The sequence below is a fragment of the Tachysurus vachellii genome, chromosome 8, assembly GCF_030014155.1.
Source record: "Tachysurus vachellii isolate PV-2020 chromosome 8, HZAU_Pvac_v1, whole genome shotgun sequence".
Classification (NCBI taxonomy): Eukaryota; Metazoa; Chordata; class Actinopteri; order Siluriformes; family Bagridae; genus Tachysurus; species Tachysurus vachellii.
Genome location: NC_083467.1, coordinates 18,265,797 through 18,279,426, shown reverse-complemented (window position 1 = coordinate 18,279,426; position 13,630 = coordinate 18,265,797). Strand labels below are relative to the sequence as shown.

The 13,630-nt window shown below is 37.0% G+C and overlaps 1 protein-coding gene across 1 annotated transcript; it reads left to right on the top strand.

The window, feature by feature from the left end:
- Positions 1-719: 719 nt before the first annotated feature.
- Positions 720-12,641, top strand: actr3 (actin related protein 3). Its single transcript, XM_060876712.1, has 12 exons — positions 720-914; positions 5,051-5,106; positions 6,085-6,209; positions 6,353-6,463; positions 7,332-7,427; positions 7,656-7,763; positions 7,996-8,139; positions 9,375-9,548; positions 10,186-10,278; positions 10,878-11,003; positions 11,088-11,171; positions 11,642-12,641. The coding sequence occupies exons 1-12, from the start codon at positions 871-873 to the stop codon at positions 11,735-11,737; spliced, it is 1,257 nt and encodes a 418-aa protein (XP_060732695.1). The 5' UTR covers positions 720-870; the 3' UTR covers positions 11,738-12,641.
- The last annotated feature ends 989 nt before the right edge of the window (positions 12,642-13,630 follow it).

The following is a 13,630-nucleotide window of genomic DNA, read 5'->3' as shown; positions in this document are numbered from 1 at the left end:
ATTGTCTCCAAAAAGCTATATATACATATACTATAGTAAAGCTGTTATGTTTTTAGCGATAAATAGATAAATATTTAACTGTAAAGCTTTACCTAAACTTTTTAACCTAAAATTTCTTTTCTCGATTTTTCTTTTCGTTTCTTCTATTTTTTTCTCTGGTATTTATTAACTTCTTGACCTACTTAAATATTATATTAGTTTCTTCCTATAATAACAACAACAACAACAATATAAAAAAATAATAACAACAATACTACTACTACTACTACTACTACTACTAATAATAATAATAATAGTAATAACAACAACAACAACAATAATAATAATAAAAATATTAATCATAATAATAATAATAATAATAGAAATAATAATAGTAACAATAATGATAATGATAATAATAAATAATAACAACAATAACAACAACAATAATAAGCATAATAATAATAATAATCATAATCATAATAATAACAGCAGTAATACTAATAATACTACTAATAATAAAAATGCTAACAATAACAATGCTAATAATAATAATAATAATAATAACAACAGTAATTATAATAATAATAATAACAGTAGTAATAATAATACTACTACTAATAATACTACTAATAATAATGATAACAATAACCATGCTAATAATAACAATAATCCCTCCCTCCTCTTCTCCTCCCCCTCACCCCATCCTCCTCCCTCCCTGTGACCGGCGGCGGCCATTTTATCCCCGCCGTGCGCCTCTCAGCGAGTGCGGAAGTGACTGTAAACTTCACAGTGCGGGTGAAAGGGTTCCGCCTTACATTCATCCTGAATCCGACACTTCTATCATTGTTAGTTGTTTAGTAAGGTATCTTCGGTCGGTCTACAGGAGGAATGGCAGGGAGATTACCGGCGTGTGTTGTGGACTGCGGTACAGGGTAAAGTCTTTTATATTCCTCTGTGATGCCAATAGCAACAGCAGCTCTGTCAGCTCTGGGGTGTGTAGCGCTAGCGAGCTAAATCCTCTCGCATTCAGCACATAACTAGGTTTAAAATCATCCTGTGTTCCTACACCTCTCGTCATGTAACTCTGAGCTACATGAGCGTTCACATTACGGTGAGGTTTGTAAACAATACGAGTGATAATAGCGTTTGTGTGGACATTATGTGATTAGCTAACTAGCTAGCTACAATGTATTTTGCCTTCATTTCTTGCTAGCTGGAAAAATATGTATCTGAACGACGAGACACACGTCTCAAAATATTCTACGTGTAGCTACAGGGTGCACGCTTAGAAACACTGTTATCATTGGCACGTTTTAAAAATAAAAGTTAATCCGTAGGAAATTCTGCAAAAGTCATTCTAATGCTCGACGATCTGAGCATGCGCAGTAGGAACTTCCTAATTTTATTGACAGCGCTCGCCGCTTCCTGCTTCTCGTCTTTAAGTCCATATATGGTTGTGTTCGGCATTTCACACTGCATATAGTAGCGTTTGTGTTATTACTCTGTGTCTGAGCCAATGTTGTTAAATGTACTTTTTGTTTTTGTAGTCAGCTTGTGATGTTTGCTGGGAAACTGCAGCTGGGTCTCAGAACCAGAGGAAGAACAAACAGCGTTATACATTTACATTTAGCAGACGCACTTATCCAGTGTGTCACTTACATGTTATTTCCATTTATACAACAAGGGCCCCTGAGCAAGGCCCTTAATAACCCCCAATTGTTCAGGGGCCCCAGCAGTGACAGCTTGCTGGACCTGGGATTCGAACTCGTAACCTTCTGATAAGTAATCCAACACCTTAACCATTATTCTACCGCATCCCTTCTTTATATCCACCTTAACGCAGATGAATTGAAGTCTTTGTACGTTTTTTTTCCCTAGCACAGCAGTTTTGAAATGCTCAATGATAACGGGAAGTATTAGAGCTTTTTTCTGCCCTCAATTCCATTTATAGCTTTAATGCTATCCTTTTTTTTCTTTCTTTCTGGCATTCATAGCATTCACCTGCTTTCACACATTTCATCCAGTCTGACTTGGGCTGTCAGATTTATTTTTAGTATGACACTGATCATTAGGTGTCCAATAATTATCTGATTATCTTAGACTCTGTGTAATGACTGAGATCATTCTTGTCATGTGCCTCCTTTCCACCAGAAAGAACAGGGTGCAGGTTCAGAGTTAGTGCTGGTGCGAAGTTGGTTCCACTGGCGAGCCTCCTAAGAACCGGTTTGCCTTTGCATGGGCTAGAGAGCCATCACAGGGCCCGGTCTTACGTCACTGTATACAACGTTATGGCGGATGTTGCTTTACTGTTAATGCTTTGCAAACCTACGTTGGCATCTAAACACGCCGAATCCTGATTTAAAATGATTTAAAAAATGGCACTTCTCTTTTGTCTTGTTGGTCACAGTTACCACAGCCCCTGACGCAAGCGGTTCTTAAGTCTAGACCAGCAATGTTTTGGTGCTACTTAAGAACCACTTTTCCTCGTTCAGAGCCGGTGTCGAAAAAGAAAGAACTGATTTTAAGTTAGGCTCTGTCTCTGAAATGGGTGGAAAAGGCGCAATGGTAGTATACAGGTTCCAGACTCTGGCCCTGGACTACATCATGTCTCTGTTACATGTTGCCAACAAACTTGAACCAATTTATCAGATCCTTCCTTAATTGAGTTGAGGTGGGTGTGTTTGAGCAGAAAAAGCAATAAAATGTTTTCCAGGGCCAGGGATGTGACAACGTGTCCCATAAAACAGTAGACAGAGTATTATGACAGTCAGCCATAAACAAAATAAATCATTCAGTTGACTGTATTAAGAAACAAAAGGTTAAGTTAAGCGGTAATGCAGATACAAGTACATACCTAAAAGTGACTCGTACCTGACTAGAATTTTTGTCATTGTATTAAAACAAATTTCATGACATGCAAGAAAAGATATAGAATTTAAAAATGTTGCTTATGAGCTGTAGTAAAGGTTGGCTGGTTGTGTGCTACCTCAGTCAAATCATGTCTGTCTGTCAAAGCAGCCCGTTCTTATCTGTGCTTCCTGACTCTATAGCCAAATCTGGAAGTTTGACAAAGGGCAAGATAGCTTTATTTGTCTGGTGATACGCATAAATATACTAATAATGCTATTTTGCATGACATACACTATCCCTGTTCTTCAGTGTATATCTAAAACTGAAATCTAAATAAAACCTTCTGTATTATTGTCTTCCATCAAAGATTCAAATGATGTGCTATAAATATAGATGTATAATAAAGATATTGCTGTGTGTGCTGGACCTGTGCTGGATCTGTTTAAATCACAGTGGTTACGTGTTAACATGTAGAAACTTGAACATTCCTTGGTGCATACCTTTCCCTCCTCCCCCTCTTCACTTTGAGCAAAGCAAAAGCATCTGTGTGGATGAGGAAGAGTGGGTCATTTCATAGCTTCAGATGTGCACAAGTGTGTGTGTGTGAGATGTGTGAAAGCCTCACATCCTCTCGCTTGCTGACCTGCACTTCTCCTCGGGTTTAGTCTGCAAAACTGCTTTTTATAACTCTCGCCCCTAACGTAATGAAGTACTCTAACCCGCATCATGTTGAAGCAAACCCCACTTCCCTTTTACACCTCCTGTCCAAATGCTCTCCGAAGCAAAGTTCTTTCTTTCTTTCTTTCTTTCTTTCTTTCAAAGCAAGTATTTGTTTTCTTTCTCTCTCTCTCTCTCTCTCTCTCTCTCTCTCTCTCTCTCTTTAAATCTCAGACCTGCATGAGTCATCTTGTTTTTTTTTTTTGTTTTGTTTTTTTTACCTTATCAATGAGCATGCGTCTGAATGTGACAACAGAAAAATGAATTTCTGTTGTCATTTGCATAGAGATACTTTTTTCAGTCAGTGTGGTGTTGTCAGTTTTGCAAGTGTGGTTGGCTATTTTAAGAATAACACACCATTTTGTTATCCACAATTTGACACACCTTAAAATATAGTTTTTAACGGTAAATCTAACCAAATTGCTGTTAGAATTTTTGCAAATGTGTTAGAGCTGTGGAGGATTTATTTATATTTAGTTTCGTGGGCTTTCATTCATCAGTAGCTGTAGGTTTGTGTTGAACTTTTGTCAACTTGCATGGACTACAGCCTCCTGCCTCCTGTGGTCAGGGCATTTCTTTGCCAAAGTAGATGTGGCTTTATGGTGAACCAATTTACATGCAAATTCACTTACATGCTTTATTAAGCCCATCTCTTTTAGCCAAGATGCAGTTTTGTATGCTCACTAGTTCACACTAAAGCCTGACTTTAAGCTGTTTGGGGGAAGTTCATTTTGATGATAATTATGGCTGAGCTTTTTACTGAGGCTTTACGATGATGTAAACTTATATATTATGAATTATGTCACACATTTGCATAATATATATTGTGGATATTTTTTTCTAACAATTACAAACTTGGTGAGATGATGATGATCTTTTTCTAATTGAATCTTTTTGTAATTGTAGAGTGTTCTGGGTTCAGTGAACATATTCAGTACAGTTTTAATCAAAAGTATCATTTAAGACCTCATTTAGACTTTGCATAAGTATATTTATTTGTTTGGAAATCTAGGCTACATGTATTGTATCATATGAATGTCTTCACATGCCATGGTGTGATTTATTTTTTGTAACAGATGCTCTGGAACCTGTAATCTGAAGCTCATAAACATATTCGCTCAGTGGAATTTACAAAGACAACACCCTTTGTGCTTTTGTCAGACGCAGCAATGACACAACAACTCCAGGCTGTTGCGCTGTGTCAAACATCATGACTGGAGATGTTGTAGTCTTGAGAAATTATGGCCTTGTGCATTGTCAGCTAGGTGTAAAGCTGCAGGGATGAGCGCTGTAGACCACAGGGATAAGTAGATTCAGAAATGAATTTGAATGGATAGAAAATGAATTAAGCACCGTAAAAGGTTATAAATTAAATTTTAATTTATGCCGCTTATAATGGGCTTTCAGAATTAAATGAAACCTAGTCCATTTTACAACTCGTCTATGTAAGTACAGGCGAGCACTGTTCAACTCAATGCCTTGTTTTGTCTCTATGTTTCAGATATACTAAACTGGGATATGCAGGAAACACAGAACCTCAGTTCATCGTACCATCATGTGAGTACAGCTGTATCACTTGCACTTAATACACATTAAAACGCTTGGGGTCATGATTTAATTTGAAATCTTTTAGAGTAGACATGAAATTAGCTCTTTCCTTAGTTGAGATCCCTGCAGCCATGTTTTCTTCCATTTATAATGGGCAAATGTGTCATTTTGGGAAGTCTGTAGTAGAACCCATTAACCAAAGTAAATGAGTTTGCTATGACTCAGGTGATTAAACACAACTTGGGGCCGTTTTTAATGAGTAACACGACCGTAATCTAAATCTCATACCAGTGAGAAACTACCGTGTCCAATATGTAGACACTTTTTCATTGATCTCCCGTAATTAGTGTTTCAGTTTCTACTAGATTAACAGTAAACACTGTGTGACACCTAGACAAAGTTTCTTCAAATAGCAGTAATTTATGAATCAGCTGGTAATCACTAGGTGAACCTGAAATATTACTGCGTATGTAACCAGCATTACCGTGAAAGCTTATAAGATGACATATTGAAGTGAGGAAGCAAGATGTCAAGAGTAGTGGATCCTTGTGGAATTACATGACTTTGCAAACCATCACAATATATGAAATATTATAGATAAGGTGTCTTTTGAGTTTATGGCCACATTAAAATCCAGTTTTGTTCTTTGACACCTTATATGTTCAAAGCATGGGTTTTTCTGTGACATGAAAATTTATTTGTGGATATTAAAACAGAAAGAAATGAAATTGTTTGTCATGTACAGACTGTATTTAAAAGTTGTTGTCCTGGTATGTTTGATGAAACATTTCCTGTTCCCAGTTAAAGACTGCTATAGAAAAGAAGTTGCTGGTAATATATCCCAATAACATGTGACTATATATTCATTCACAGGTAGAGGTTGAAGCAAAAGCAGACTCTGTATTGATGTGAATAAATTAATGTTGTATGACTTAGTGTTGATTGCAGCTGTTTCATTATATCCCATCATCCTCTGCTGTCACTCAGGCATTGCCATCAAAGAGTCGGCAAAGGTGGGAGACCAGGCCCAGAGAAGGATGATGAAAGGTGTTGATGACCTTGACTTCTTCATCGGAGACGAGGCAATCGACAAGCCCACTTACGCAACCAAGGTGATTAGCCGTAATTCTACACAAATCCACATTTCTGGATAACGTTAAGCATGACTGATGTGCAGCTCTAGAAACAAATGCGCAGTGTGAAAAAAATGTAAACACAAATGTTTTAGCTCACATTCTACTGTCTTTACATGCAGTGGCCCATCAGACACGGTATTGTTGAGGATTGGGATCTAATGGAGAGATTCATGGAGCAGGTCATCTTTAAATATCTGAGGGCGGAGCCTGAGGACCACTACTTCTTGCTGGTTAGTTATGTACCACTGCTACAAAGTAGGAGGGATTGTTCCTGTTCTTTGTTGGTCATTGTGTTTTATTTATTTTTTTAATTTTTCAAATAACTATGTAAATACATATTACAAATACTGACTTTGCCTTTGCTAACATAAAAAGATATATAGTATATTTAGTAGATTTGTTTTAGTATATTCTTCTTCTTACAGTAACAACTTGCACAGAGATATATGACTCTTATGCTCCACACACACACACACACGCGCACAGAAAGAGACTGAGAGAGAGCGAGAGTGTTTGTTTAGCTTTTCTTGAAGAAGTCTCCAGTATCATCACTTTGTAGAAGTCAAAATGTACCAGCATGGGTTTGCTGTGGGTTGGACACGCACGCACACACACACACACACACACACACATTGTAAAATAATCAGCTTCCAAGAACAGTTAACACTCAAGTTTAATTCTTCATTTATTACAAGAGGAATAAAACACTTAACTTAAACTTCTGGTAAGAACAATAAATTCACTCTACTTTGGGCTGCATCACATCAACAATTCTTATAACAGTTAATCCAGTTGTTTATATTAAATAAATATTACAATATTATATATTAAATAAATGTAGTTATGAATAATAATACTTTACATTTACTCAACATTTGATTTCTTACATTCCACTGCATCTCTTGACAGTATAAAGCAGTTTTTTTAATTAATTATTTCTTGCTAGTTTAAAACCAGATAGTTGGTCCATTAGCTAGAAAGCTGATGATTTAAGAAAGTGATATGACTATATGTAGTGTGATATTGGTGATATTTGAGTATTGCATGTGCAGAAGTGTATATGTGGATGTGTGTGCATTGATGATTAATCTGTTACAGACTGAACCTCCTCTAAACACACCTGAGAACCGAGAATACACTGCAGAGATCATGTTCGAATCCTTCAACGTGCCGGGACTTTATATTGCTGTGCAGGTACGAACAAACAGCTGCTGCTACTGTTGTTGTGGTTGTTATTAACAACATCATTTATTTTGGTCTGGTCCTGTTTGGCAGAACACTGTGAAGTGAATGTATTGTACATTATACATTTTGTTGCACAGTGTTGGAGCAACATTTTCTTCCATCATATATTTGGATATGGATGATTTGGAGTTTATCTGTGATCATGTTGTGTTTTTGTTTTGTTATTTGTGTTTTCAGGCAGTCTTGGCTCTAGCGGCATCCTGGACCTCTCGGCAGGTTGGAGAGAGGACTCTAACCGGTACAGTGATTGACAGTGGAGATGGAGTCACTCACGTCATCCCTGTGGTCAGTCTCACACATCAACTCCCATTCATATTACTGTACATATCCACAAACATTGTATTACCTGTTCATTTTATTCACAGTGAAGATTAGAAGGAATAACATGTCAGTTATTGTACTGTAATTTCATGCACTATGGCCAGTTATTGCATGCTAAGCATAAAAAAATCTGTTGGTAAAGAATGTGGTGGTGGTTTTGCAGCTGATTTTGCTTTGTTGTTTTTCTGTATTTTAGGCAGAAGGCTATGTGATCGGCAGCTGCATAAAGCACATCCCCATTGCAGGTCGTGACATTACCTACTTCACACAGCAACTATTGAGGGAGAGAGAGGTGGGAATTCCACCTGAGCAGTCCCTCGAGACTGCTAAAGCCGTCAAGGTAAGCATCTGCTTGTGTGAGTGAGTCACAAATCAAGACTTGATTCATTAGATTGTCCTTTTTAAAGGCTCATTGGACTATCAAGAGCCACCACCCGATCATCCAACTGAAACCTTCATTTTAATTTGATTTATGTTAAAAATGAATTTTCAGTCTCTTCTGATTTGGTTTAGAGAGTGTGGGACAGACTGGAAGTCCTATAACCTCATTAAGAATGCTGTGGAAGATTTTCAAAAAGAACTCCATGTAAATCTCTAAAATGCTTTAGGGCAACTCCAACGTTATGCAGGTCACAGTGGAACTCGTATTGACTTGCAAAGTGGCTCATTGCCTGCACAGAGCTTAGCACCAGTAAGAACGTTTGCATATCGGCTCATGTACCATTTCAGAGAGAACATCGAGCAGTATTCAAAACTTTATTTACATATCACAGATTTATAGCAGGTTTGTCAGCATTGCACATTTGACATTACATTACACATACTGTTGGACTCGAACTCTTCAACAAACACTGTGGATGTTACAGAGCTATGCTAAATAACACACAACATATAGAAGAAACCAGGGTTATATATTATAACATTGTTTTGCATTAATTAGTATGAAATGACTAGAAATCCATTGGCTGCCTACAAAAGTAACTCTTGTATTTGAAAATTTAAATAGCTTCTTATAGACCTAGACCCTTTAAGTTTAGCTTTACTATTTGAATTAAATGTTAATGTGCCATTCTCTCGAGACTGCATTTAGCTATTAGAAACAATATGCCTTGTGTGAGAGCATCTCTAAAGGTTTAGAGTTCAGTGATGCAATTACCTTAAAAAAACAGCATTAGGAAATTAACTATAGACCTAAATGGGCAGTTTATGTGATTTTTCCTTCTATATTCACAAAGTTATTAACATCAACATATGCGTTGAATTGCGTTTGAGTTTAAATGTTTGATATTTTTCAGGCTGAAGTGTTGATTTGTTATTTTTTCTGTCCTGAATTGCCAGGGTGTTTTATTTTCCTTCTGTGCATGCGGTTATAAGATTGTGTGGGAGCTTAACTTGGATGAGCTTCGCTTAGTTTCGTATAATGAAGTTGTTCCCCCAGGCATCCAGTCATTACTCTGACATGAGCCATTAGTTCTGACGCGGCCTTTCACTGGCGAACAGCGGGAAAATATATTTCAGGAGTTACACATGAAATACTAAACAATACAAACGTGCGTGTGTGTGTTTTTTCTGTAGGAGCGCTTCAGTTACGTATGTCCTGACCTGGTGAAGGAGTTTAATAAGTATGACACAGACGGCTCTAAATGGATAAAGCAGTACACCGGAATTAATGCCATCAGCAAGAAAGAGTTTACTATTGACGTGGGATATGAGCGCTTCCTTGGCCCAGAGATCTTCTTCCATCCTGAGGTCTATACAACGCACACATATACACACACACACACACACACAAGGGGTGCAACTCATTTCTTAAATTGCATTTCCATGTTTCCTCGCCTCGCTTCTTATCTCCTCTTCTGAGGACGTGAGGAAAAACAGAACAAGGACAGGAATAATCGAGGGCAAATATATCTGCCAAAAATGACCTCCTTGTTCGTGTTACTCTAAAATGATTTTACTTATTGATTATATGATTCACAGAGTATTTGCATACACCAAACATTTTCATTACATAATGAATAAATGCCAGTCAAACCATTAAATCAAACAACAAAATCTATATGCTTTTCAGAATATTTAAATTCATTGAAAATTAGGAGCATTTATACCATACACTTCCCATAGGAATTACCTGTGTACCCATGATCTAGATAGGATGAATCTCCTCGCTCTTTAATCCCTCTGAGTGCATTTAAGGAATTGATACATGTTTAAATATGGCTGTAATTGATTTCTGGTCACAGGTTAAAGAATGTAGGAATCAAGGACACATCAGTTAGATTACTGAGGTGTATCCAGGGAGTGCTCAGTGTAAAAAAAGAAAAATGCATGTGTTGAAAACAGCACTACATTATAGACCTCATTATTCTACTCTTGTGTTTGACAGTTTGCCAATCCGGACTTTACTCAGCCAATCTCAGAAGTGGTTGATGAGGTTATCCAGAACTGTCCCATTGATGTGCGTCGTCCCCTCTATAAAGTAAGTGTAGATGAGAAGCAGTTGTTTGCTGCAATGCGTTTACATTCATGATCCTTTATTCCACTGAGGTGCCATTACTTTCTTCAGGAACTAGAACCACATCGTTCATGGATTTTTATATTTTTTTCTGCTTCATATTTTGACTACATTTGCAACAATATGTGGGGGTCTCCAGTATTTTATTTCTTTAATATTTTTTTTATTTACTTAATTACCACCCTGTTATTACAGTAGCAGAAATCACACTGCACTGTTGTCAAAGATATTATCAGTGCATGTGTTGCTATAAGCCTGCTTCTTAACTCGGTAATTGGATTGTTTTATGGTTTTAATCTAAACCTCTAACAAGCAGGACTATAAATATTATCAAATTTAATGCACTATGCTCTCTTGAGGTAAAGTTCAGGAATAGAATGGCTCCATGACCCCAATATCAGGCCAGAACATTACTGTATACATTTAAATAACTAGCCTCATAGTTGAATAGGTTTTAATGGTCATAAAATAAATCTTTTGGGGGTAGGAAGTTTGAGAACCAGCCCTCATTCCCACAAGTCCAGTTTCACTAACGGTTGTTTTTCGGTCTGTCTTCTCTGTAGAACATTGTTCTGTCAGGAGGCTCTACTATGTTCCGTGATTTTGGTCGGCGCCTGCAGAGGGACCTGAAGAGAACCGTGGATGCTCGTCTCAAAATGAGTGAAGAACTCAGCGGTGGCAAATTGAAGGTCTGACAGAAATCCAGTATTAGAATAAAGTTGACAAGAAATGTTGCACTTTGATCATGATGTTTGTGTTTGTTTCTCTTGCAGCCCAAACCTATTGATGTGCAGGTCATCACTCACCACATGCAGCGCTATGCTGTGTGGTTTGGAGGATCCATGCTGGCCTCAACAGTGAGTTACACACACCAATTAACCCAAACTGACTACACAATAGGGATGTATTAATCAGAATGAAGTGATATTCTTCACTGATACAAACACAGTTACATCTGGAGGTGTAATACTTACTCTAAGCATGACTGTATTTACACTGTCCTTAGTAACTGCCTGGTCCAGGCTTCGGTGGTTTAAATTAGCCTGCTGTTCATATTTTAGAAATTAACTAAATTCATTAGAGCTTCTGGTAGACCCCTGCAGCAGTCCTACACACGTGATAGCGTTTTACTGGCATTTCTACCTGTAGGTTTTTTTCCCAGTGTTTAACTTTGCACTTTAGGCCAAGCCCATTATAAATATGAATATCTAGAACAATAAACAGCTACAGATTTTTATTTTCATTGCATGGCACTACTACTACTGTAAAGTCTTTTAAAATGCCTTTATAACATATTCTTTGTTTGTGTGTTTTTCCTGTCATCTAGCCTGAGTTCTACCAGGTGTGTCACACCAAGAAGGATTATGAGGAAATTGGCCCCAGCATCTGTCGCCACAACCCTGTGTTTGGTGTCATGTCCTAAAGAGTCCATAGATCTACACACACGCGCATACACATATACACAAAGGGATTGGGGTTGGGGTGGTATGGGCTGGGGAGAACAAAGAGCAGGCCACTGGAGAGAGAGCTCATTTCGGTTAACACCAAACCTGTCTGCTGGATCCAGATGATGAATGTTGTGTGTATTTGTTTGTTCGTTTGTTCATGTTATTCCCAGAACAAGGGGAAAAATGCGATTACTAGACCAAAATGACTCCAGCTCTTCTCTGCCTCTGCTCAGTAATCTGTGGGTGTCTAATAAACAAAAAATATCCCCCGTCGAGTAAAAATGTGAGTTAACATTAATATTGACATTATATAATATTGACATCATTATAGTAGTGATGCAGAAGACAGCTGGTGTTATTCATGTTTAAAGCAAAAAGCACCTCAAGTGATTTATTCCTAAGTAAGTTGGCCATGCCAGTCTTCTCCCCCCGTTCCCAAACTGCATCATACTCAAGGTGCTTCATCTCCTTTAGCAGGCAAAGCAGGGGGGAAACTCCAGACCAGATTTAAAAAAAAAAAAAAAAAAAAAAGACTTTGATCCACAGCTTTGATTCTTCTTACGCTTTCATCAATTTAAAAAAAAAAAAAAAAAGATATTTCTTTTTTCTTGCATTTTCATCAAATTAGTTTTAAATACGTGACTGCTTTTACCTCCAATCATATCATATATATTTACATTTTCTTCCCTAACCGGACGGAAATGCGTTTATCAATAACGATAGGATTATAATGAGCTTGAACAGGAATGACTATCGGACCAGTATTGCTAACTTAGTGGACTTTTATATTTCATTGAACACCAAATTACAGCGGGTTTGGATTTGTAAATGCAAATGCCTAAAACATTCCAATAAAGGCTTAAAAATGTTTCTACAAAATTGTTCTCATGGTTTTTTTTTTCTTTGGTTTTTTAGGATCCATACATTCATTTCAAGTTGCAAATTGTTCTATGAAAATATTGGTGACTATTCAATGTTTATATTATTAATGCTAGATTCTAAAAATTTTGGATGTGTTTAAGGGTAAGGAACTCTGCCTGCTTTCTGCCTGACCTTGCAGAGACCTGTAAGAGCAAGCTCAATATTGACGAAACAAGCTTTATCCTGGAAACCCTTGTGGGCAATTTTCTATCATTATCTGGTATTTCTACTTTGCTAGCTTTCATGAACTTAGCAAACACATCCCAGTGTGTGTGAGTCTCACCTCGTTTTACATTTCATTTTAGTTATACAGATAACCAAGTAAAAACTAGTTTCTATTGGTTAAAATAGAACCATTAGAAACATTAGATACTTTACAAAGTATTCTTAAAGATTTTTATTCAGTCATGTCTTTTGACCAAACCATTTTTGAGATTTTTTTTATTTCAAAACTTAGTTTGCATGCCATTGTTTGAAGAAATAAAAAAAAATAATAATTCCATTGCATACATGAAAAGCCAGGCTAGTAAGTGGGCATTTTATATTTCTGTACTGCTTTAGCTGTCAACAAGAGGGCACTGTTATACTGTACACCCTAATAAATGTCTTTGAACAAATGAATGCAGGCATTATTCACCCGCAGTGTGGTGAAAACCTATTGGACCATGACTCCTATCCTTTTATTTACAAAAAAAATTAAAATAAAATTACACAGTGCCTATAAAAAGTATATGCTTTTATTATTCTCTTATAATAATAAGAGACACATAATTATTCTCTTTTGACACATAATCTTAGTCTTGGCTTCTGTAGGCTACTTCATCCATCTGCAGTGGAATTAGGTTTGTGTGTGGATGATCCACCACATGGCATTACAGCTCTTGATTTGATCCATGCACCATGCTGACATGAGGAAATAGTCAGAATTCTAATGAATTAATAGAGAC

Coding starts and splice junctions, on each gene's coding strand:
- actr3 (XM_060876712.1), top strand. CDS start 871: ATGGCAGGGAGATTACCGGCGTGTGTTGTGGACTGCGGTACAGG. Junction 7,764..7,995: donor TCACTCACGTCATCCCTGTG/GTCAGTCTCACA, acceptor TCTGTATTTTAG/GCAGAAGGCTATGTGATCGG. Junction 11,004..11,087: donor TCAGCGGTGGCAAATTGAAG/GTCTGACAGAAA, acceptor TTTCTCTTGCAG/CCCAAACCTATTGATGTGCA.